The sequence below is a fragment of the Silurus aristotelis genome (assembly GCF_946808225.1).
Source record: "Silurus aristotelis genome assembly, chromosome: 27".
NCBI lineage: Eukaryota > Metazoa > Chordata > Actinopteri > Siluriformes > Siluridae > Silurus > Silurus aristotelis.
The window spans coordinates 15,711,514-15,720,899 of NC_139600.1; the positions used below are offsets into that span (position 1 = coordinate 15,711,514).

General features: G+C 40.4%; 1 protein-coding gene across 1 annotated transcript; it reads right to left on the minus strand.

Annotated features, from left to right (window-relative positions):
* Nucleotides 1-4,202: 4,202 nt before the first annotated feature.
* On the minus strand, nucleotides 4,203-6,962 carry slc25a4 (solute carrier family 25 member 4). Its single transcript, XM_083532440.1, is given in 5 exon segments — nucleotides 4,203-4,546; nucleotides 4,815-4,955; nucleotides 5,038-5,172; nucleotides 5,175-5,520; nucleotides 6,714-6,962. Coding segments are annotated over 5 exon segments (1,014 nt in total). The 5' UTR covers nucleotides 6,948-6,962; the 3' UTR covers nucleotides 4,203-4,388.
* Between the last annotated feature and the right edge of the window lie 2,424 nt (nucleotides 6,963-9,386).

Sequence of the window (9,386 nt, forward strand, 5' to 3'; positions counted from 1 at the left end):
TTAATGACACGCGATCTTTATTAAACGCTCCTGTTTGACAAGGTTTCCTGTTACAACAAAGCGAGGTTAATCCGAACTCACCTCAAAGTACCGCTTGTCGAATATTTCATAAATGAGTTACCTTCCGAACGACCCGTTCGTAGCATGAATTTGCTCGTAAGTTGTTACTGTGTTCGTTATTGACTACGAAATGATTGAAATACTGTTTAAAATATTTAGTATTAAGTAATAAAAAAAATTATAAAAATATATATTTTTTTAAATCACAAAAAAAAGTGTATTTGCCCGAGTCCAGTGTGCATCACGTAGACTCGTTACAGGCGACGGCTAGCAAGTGACGGATCTATTTTTACCTCCGAACAAATTTTACTTTGGGGACAGGTTTGTTCGTATCCGCGAAAGTTCGTAAAGTGGGGAGCGCCTGTAATCGTATTGTTTGCATTAAATTACATTTTGTCTTGTCCAAAGAGGATACAGTCTTTTGTAACTGTATATACTGTATGAAGGTGTGGTGTCTAATAGCGCAATTATACGGTGGCTGAAAAGTGCGAAACTAAAGAAAAAATTGAAAACAAATCAGAACAATTAAACAAATACGAATACACAAGTCAATTAAGACGAAACAGTATACGTAGTTCTAGTTTGTGAATAAATTACTTACAGCTCATTGGATGAAACATTTAAAGTTGCACTATTAGACACATTTTTTTTTAAAGTAAATGCAGAACTTCACACATAAAAGAAACAAAGTTATAAGATGCACAATTTCCTACTTTCTGTATATCTTGAATGACAGATGTCTCGTCCAATGAGAGGTAAGTATTTACTTCACAAACAATACCCACCTTTTCCAGTTGTCTGATTTGTTCATTTGCTTTTTGAGTTTGTTAATTAGTTTTTGGGTTTGGTCATTTGTTTTTCTGCCACCATAAAAATTATATAGAATGTCTGCCTCAATGGTTAAGGCTGTGGGCTACCGAGTGGAAGGTCAGGGGTTCAAGCCCAAGCACTGCCAAACCACCACTGTTGTGCCCTTGAGCAAGGTCATTAACCTTATCTTCTCCAGGGGCGCTGTTTCACGTCTGACCCAAGCTTTCTAACAAGCTGATATACAGTGGGTACGGAAAGTATTCAGACCCCCTTAAATTTTTCACTTTTTGTTATATTGCAGCCATTTGCTAAAATCATTTAAGTTCATTTCTTTTCCTCATGAATGCACACACAGCTCCCCATACTGACAGAAAAACACAGAATTGTTGACCTTTTTGCAGATTTATTAAAAAAGAAAAACTGAAATATCACATGGTCCTAAGTATTCAGACCCTTTGCTGTGACACTCATATATTTAACTCAGGTGCTCTCCATTTCTTCTGATCATCCTTAAAATGGTTCTACACCTTCATTTGAGTCCAGAAATTTTTGATTATACTGATTGGACTTGATTAGGAAAGCCACACACCTGTTTATATAAGACCTTACAAATCACAATGCATGTCAGAGCAAATGAGAATCATTAAGGTAAAAGGAACTGTCTGAAGAGCTCAGAGACAGAATTGTGGCAAGGCACAGATCTGGCCAAGGTTCCAAAAAATTTTTTGCTGCACTTAAGGTTTCTAAGAGCACAGTGGCCTCCATAATCCTCAAATGGAAGACGTTTGGGACGACCAGAACCATTCCTAGAGCTGGCCGTCCGGCCAAACTGAGCTATCGGGGGAGAAGAGCCTTGGTGAGAGAGGTAAAGAAGAACCCAAAGATCACTGTGGCTGAGCTCCAGAGATGCAGTCGGGAGATGGGAGAAAGTTGTAGAAAGTCAACCATCACTGCAGCCCTTCACCAGTGGGGCTTTATAGCAGAGTGGCCCGACGGAAGCCTCTCCTCAGTGCAGGACACATGAAAACCCGCATGGAGTTCTCCAAGATGGTGAGAAATAAGATTCTCTGGTCTGATGAGACCAAGATAGATCTTTTTGGCCTTAATTCTAAGCGGTATGTGTGGAGAAAACCAGGCACTGCTCATCACCTGTCCAGTACAGTCTCAACAATGAAGCATGGTGGTGGCAGCATCATGCTGTGGGGGTGTTTTTCAGCTGCAGGGACAGGACGACTGGTTGCAATAAAGGGAAAGATGAATGCGGCCAAGCACAGGGATATCCTGGACGAAAACCTTCTCCAGAGTGCTTTGGACCTCAGACTGGGCTGAAGGTTTACCTTCCAACAAGACAATGACCCTAAGCACACAGCTAAAATAACGAAGGAGTGGCTTCACAACAACTCTGTGACTGTTCTTGAATGGCCCAGCCAGAGCAATGACTTAAACCCAATTGAGCATCTCTGGAGAGACCTAAAAATGGCTGTCCACCAACGTTTACCGTCCAACCTGACAGAACTGGAGAGGATCTGCAAGGAGGAATGGCAGAGGATCCCCAAATCCAGGTGTGAAAGACTTGTTGCATCTTTCCCAAAAAGACTCATGGCTGTATTAGATCAAAAGGGGGCTTCTACTAAATACTGAGCAAAGGGTCTGAATACTTAGGACCATGTGATATTTTAGTTTTTCTTTTTTAATAAATCTGCAACAGTGTCAACAATTCTGTGTTTTTCTGTCACTATAGGGTGCTATGTGTACATTAATTAGGAAAAGAAATGAACTTAAATGATTTTAGCAAATGGCTGCAATATAACAAAGAGTGAAAAATTTAAGGGGGTCTAAATACTTTCCGTACCCACTGTATGTGAATAAAGAATTTGTAACAAAAATGCCTTTTTAGATACAGTAAAATTAGTTCCCCTTCACAAGAGACCCAAACATGTTCCAGCATGACAATTCACCTGTACACCAAGCTACATGAAGACATGGTTTAGCAGCATCAAGTGGTAGAACTTAAGTGTCTTGGCCTGAACCCTCTCCTTATTATGGAGGGTTATTTAGAACGGCAATTGAACCTGACAAATTTTCCTTTATATAGTGTAGCTGTGTCAGTTCCAGACGGTGGTTTGAGGAAGTACACAAAATATGTAGTTGAGTAAAAGTCGATCCACTCGGTAAAATATGACTCCAGGAACAATGTCCTTTCAAACTTTTACTTGAGTACAAAAAGATTTACATTCAAATGATACTTAAGTATCCAAAGTACGATGATTTATTATAACTATAATGTTCCTATTATTATTTTTATCACAAGACTCTTTACTTAATCACCTCAGTTTATGTGAAAAGACTCGAATGTGACTCTCAGCACACTGATCTATTAATAGAATGATATTAATGACTCAAACACTGATTGACTTCTATTACAATTATCATGAACACAAAACTTTAAAAAAATGAATACCTTTGCTTTGCTGCAGGATTGAACAATTGGGTTTTTTATCCACAAAATGTAGTTGATTAAGAAGTAAGATATTCAATTAGGAAATGTAGTGAAGTTAAAGCAATAGTTTCAGTACTGATACGCAAAAAAGCTACACAAGTACAGTAGCGAATAACATTTACTTTGTTACTGCCCAACACTAATTCCAGCTCAAATAGAACCACTTATAAATGTGAGAAAAAGTTGGTTGAGAAGTTGAGAAGTAGCTCAAATGCACACCAATTGTAGAACTGTACAATTAGGAATACAATATGTACTGATTTATTATTTTTTTGTGCTAAACCTTCCTTGAGCTCAGCTTCAGAATATTGAATGAACCATTTGTGAATCGTAATGTAATTTTTACTCATATTTGCTGCTAACCTTTTTTTTCCGAAGGGAAATTCTCAAATTGGGGCCCCATTTTTTGAAATATTTTATTTACCTACATTTGGCTGATGCCGTTATCCAGAGCGACTCTTATCTTAGCAGTTGAGGGTTAAAGGCCTTGCTCAAGGGCCCAGCTGAGGTAGCTGGGTGGTGGTGCTCTGATTTAAACTTGATGTGACCTTCCGATTCCAAGTTCAATGCCTCAACCAATGAGCTACCACCTTCCACAAATTTGAAGCCATCAACAAACAAAAGGAGCATTAGACATTAGAACTGTCGCTATTTTTTATCTGATGAAGAATAAAGGTTGGGACAAAAGCATAATCAGTATTTTTTCAAGTTTATTTTTATTAAAAGAACACAAGACCTGATGACTTTTCCGGTGTACAGGCACCAGACTCCGTTAACAGGGCCCACCAGCCGCAGAGGATTCCGAGAACAATCAGACCTGAGAGGACAGTCGTAATCTGAGATGTGGGTGGGTTTGGGGTTAAACATATTTACACAGGTTTCGGAGCGGATGATGAAGTGGCTGCTTCCTCTCGCTCTCGGACACTCGGCACACTCTCACACACACCTAGCCTGATTTAAGACATTCACAGTATCGCGGGGTCTCCATTCGGTAAGGTGGATCTGGAGCCTCATACATTTATGTGTACTTCTTGATCTCGTCGTAGAGCACAAGCACGAATGCACCACCCATTCCTCTGATCACATTCGACCAGGCGCCCTTAAAGAAAGCCTTAGGTCCTTCATCCTTGGTGATCTTCTTCCAGCAGTCCACTGTGCCCTTGTACATGATGTCGGCTGGGAAAACGAAGGAGAGCAGTCGTGTATATTAAAGCATGGGTCACACGGCATATTGTTTGCATCATAATAATTTTAGCCTTCATCAAGGTCTTTATACTTTTATGCTCAACCTAAAGTCCAGGTGGAAGAGCTAGACCTAAGCTAAATCCACAATACAGAGCAACAGCACTCTTAGCCAATTGCAAGACTAAGCTGTCTCCAATTCTTGGACTTTCAACCATGCATGCATCACAGAACGGCATTTGGTTCGTGGAACTCCACTTACCTCCTCTGCGACCTGACTGCATCATCATACGACGTCTAACCGTGTCGAAAGGATAGGAGATGATACCAGAAACAGCAGTGACCGTCTGGGCAATCATCCAGCTGATGATGATGTGTGTGTTCTTAGGGTCTGGGAGCATGCCTGCAAGTTGAAATCAAAGCAAATTTTACACTTAATCATTGGCCAATATACATGTTTCTTGATTAAGTAAATCAATTGTTACCTTTAGCAGTGTCGTAGATCCCGAAGTAGGCAGCTCTGTAGATGATGATCCCCTGGACGGACACATTAAAACCGAGGTAGAGCCCCCGGATGCCATCTGACTTGAAGATCTTGGTAAGGCAGTTGCCCAGGCCGGTTCTCTCTCAGCGGCACCTTTGCCGATATCGGCAGCCAGCCTGGTCCTAGCGAAGTCCAGTGGATACACAAAGCAGAGTGACGTGGCACCGGCGGCGCCACCAGATGCCAGGTTGCCAGCGAAGTAGCGCCAGAACTGAGTGTGCTTGTCAACGCCGCCGAGGAACAGCTTTTTGTACTTGTCCTTGAAGGCGAAGTTGAGAGCCTGAGTCGGGAAGTACCTGATCACGTTTGCCAGGTTGCCACGCCAGAAACTCAGGAACCCTTGCTCCTTGGGAATCCTCACCACGCAGTCCATGATGCCTTTGTACTGCATCTCGGCTGTGATCTGTTTGCTGGCATGCTGGACCTGGAGGATGAGTAATTAGTGTTAGGAAAAACACAGGGTGGATTTTATTTACCGGAGACACATCCGGGTCAGCTGTCAGAGCTGGTCGGATTCCAAACCAGTTCCCTACATCTGCGATTGGAATTAGTTGAATTAGATGTGCAGGGAAAACTCACTCTGAGAGCAGGTTTATTGGGGAATATTACTTTGGTGGTCAAATGTGAGTGGAAAGTTGCTTGGACCATGGAGGTGAGGTGGTAGCTTGGTGGTTAAGGCATTGGGCTTTGGATCCATAGGGCATGAGTTCAAATCCCAGCCACACCAAGCTGCTGCTGATCAAGACCCTCAAACCCATAGCTGCTCAGTTGTGTGCATAGGATCTATAAGTTGCTCTGGATAAGGGTGTCTGTTAAATGCCCAAAAGGTAAAGGGTCTTAGCCTTCATTTATATCGTCAAATATGTGGCTTTTGATGATCTTTTTATCTTTCAGTTCAATAATCTTTGCTTTGTGATAGATATTTTACATTTCATATGGAAAAACTTGGTCTGACCCTGTGCACCAGCCACACTGAGGCTTACACGCATGTGAGTAGGTTGTTGGTATTGGGTTGCAACCCCCAGACTATTATTAGCATTAAACTTGCCCCAAGTATCCTCACTTTATGCAACCATGTTTTTACCAACCCCCAAGTCCAAGCCTCGCTTCTTATTGGCTTTAAAGCACTGCAATCACCAGAAGGTGATATTGGATAAACCTTTAACGTTAAACGTCCTGCCAAGTCAAAGCTCAATGAACCCTTTGAAATATTGCTTTGTTTTTGAAACAGTAAACACATACAACAAGCTCCGCAGTGAATTCCTACACCAACGGTCCCAAGTGATGCTACCGTAAGGTAGCCGAATCTGCAAGGTGAAAACGAAGGTTGATGGACCAGTATGTCTTCCAGGAATAACAAGACTGAAGGGAGCAAAGGGCAAAAAATAATGTCCTAGACCCCCACACTTTTAGAGTCTAAAGAAGTGCTTTTATGGATTTACCAAATGTGTTTGTCATTTAGAAAGCAGGAAACCTCAGGAAACCCTTTAAAATGCCAAATGGATTTGATTTAGACCCAAGTGAATAGTCAAAGTGAGCTCATGTCACACCATGAAATATCACACTATAGTAGACTCTTCTTTGCGCATGCACACGTGCGCACACACCCTGAGTTACCTGCAGCAGCAGTTTGACCCTCTCGATGGGCGCCACGGCAGTTTTGGAGATAGCTGCTGCCACTCCACCCGCCAGGAAGTCCTTTAAGAAGCTGACGACCCCTTCAGCCATGGTGCCGGTGTTTCCGTGGGTGCGCGTGCGTGTGTGCCCGTCTGTTTGTGCGCGTGTGTGTCTGTGTCCACTTGCAGCTGGACCCTCTAAATGGACGAGCACGCGGGCCAAGGCGCGCCTCATATAGACGCCTACATATCGCGAGAAGAAGAACTGACGGACGCACGCGGCGACGAACGGAAAGTAAAGCCTAAATAAATATCCCGGGTCAGGGGGCACGAGGAAAAGGACATAAGTCAGACTGAGGGACATTTAAAGGACATTTTTTTTTAAACAGTCCAAAATTCAGAATATCGGTAATAATAGCAATAATAATAGTGAATTAATGTGCAACATACATGCGCGTGAATTATTATTTTTATTATTGTCTGCATACTTATAAAAAGTTTATATATTTATTAATACAATTCCAACATAATTCCAGCATGAATTTAGACGCACGTCTTTCTACACGTTTTCTACACTTCCCAAGAATCCCATCATTCACAGAAACAGGTTTCTGAACTAATTGTGGCACGTCCAGATCTTCCTCACGTCCACGTGACCTTGCAACAAACATCTGAGGTACAAAGAAGGATTAAATACGTGTTAACATTTGTATATGTTTGTTTTCCGTTTTTGGTGACGTGTGTTGGTTGCGCAAGTTTTCGGAGTGAAACCTTTCCTTTAGCGTGCAACCAAAAGCGTTTGACTTTTTGACACGAATGTAAGTCAGTGAGAAGTCTGTAGTGCCAGAAGGGTCACAAGTTTGTCCACGCTGCTTGATTTTACCCGGAGGTCTCGTGCGTAATTACGCACAGCCACATGGCGAGGAAAGCGCAAGGACATCTGCTTCTCTACAGGGTTCAAGAGCACTCTTAAGGTCAAACAGTAAAACCCATAGTGAAAGGAAACACACCGGAAGTGGGATTTCCATCAACCAAAACACTTGGTTATGAGCGCACAGATCTGCTGGGTGCAAATACACTCCTTATCGTCTGTGTGTGTGATGCAGGAGTACAATGAACACATGAACAATATAGTGCAACACACACACACACACACACACACACACACACACACACACACACACACAGATGTTTTGTAGGTACAGTGTGTTCTGAGGGTCAGAAGGTGGCAATAGAGAGCTGGTCAGAAGGTGGCAATAGAGAGCTGTGCTTTGAGTAGTATCTATCTATCTATCTATCTATCTATCTATCTATCTATCTATCTATCTATCTATCTATCTATCTATCTATCTATCTATCTATCTATCTATCTATCTATCTATCTGTCTGTCTGTCTGTCTGTCTGTCTGTCTGTCTGTCTGTCTGTCTGTCTGTCTGTCTGTCTGTCTGTCTGTCTGTCTGTCTGTCTGTCTGTCTGTCTGTCAATATGTTGATCTATCTATGTTTTCATGAAAATATATTTAAAGTCTATAATAATAATAATAATAATAATAATAATAATAATAATAATAATAATAATAAAAATAATAAAAATAAATTGTCGTTGCTTCAAAAACTAATTATTGCACATTTACAGACTGTAAACTTGAGAACGTCACTACAATGGCAAAAATAATTTTTGTGTAAGGGTCAGAGATAATTATTAATGATTGTATAAAGGTTATGCAAATCAGTAAAATGGGAAACTAATTTTAATCCCAATTAATTGTATTTGTTCCAGAGGTGGCAAAAGTACACACATCCTTTACTTAAGTAGAAGTACAGATACTCATGTTTTAAAATACTCGGGTAAAAGTTCAAGCACTAAAAAGTAGTTATTACTTCTACCTGTTTTAGCTGTTAACTGGACCTCACATCATATTAATAGACAGACAGACAGACAGACAGACAGACAGATAGATAGAACATTGCCATTGCATAGTACAGGTACACAGCAACGAAATGCAGTTTGGCATCTACCAGAAGTGCAAATAGTGCTGATAAATATGTATCATATGTACAGCATGTGATATGTATGTAAGCATATGTACAGTGATTACATATAAAGGCTATAACAGTGCAGAGACGTGTGGACATCATTAAGAGCTTTTGCTATGTTTCCACACGGACAGTTAATGAGGTGATACCGGAGAAAGTGCACCTCTTCAAATCAAAAAGCTTATATATATAAAATCATAGACATTTTACAGATTTGAATGATGTTTTGTTTTTATCTGTACAAACAATAAAGACAGTAATTTATGTTCGTGTCGCCATTATGAGGGGAAAAATCCACAAAACGCCACCTAGAGGGTAAATTGTGTAAAACATGGCGAATTTTGTGTTTGATTTAAGACTTTGTGCAAAAATAAAACCAAAGTTTACTGATTAAAATAATTTTTCGGTGGAGTTTATTTATTTATTTTATATCTAAGTGTATTAATCTAATAAGTGTATGTTTTGCTGGAGGTTTTAATTTTGCCTCTTTTATTTATTTATTTATTTATGTATTTTTATTTTTTTAATAAAAATGGTAAAAACAAAAATGCTAAATTGAAAATAATCGGTTGTTCGGCTGAAATCGGCGCGCAGTGAAAATAAAAAAATTATATTTCACCAAATCAGTGGATTAAAA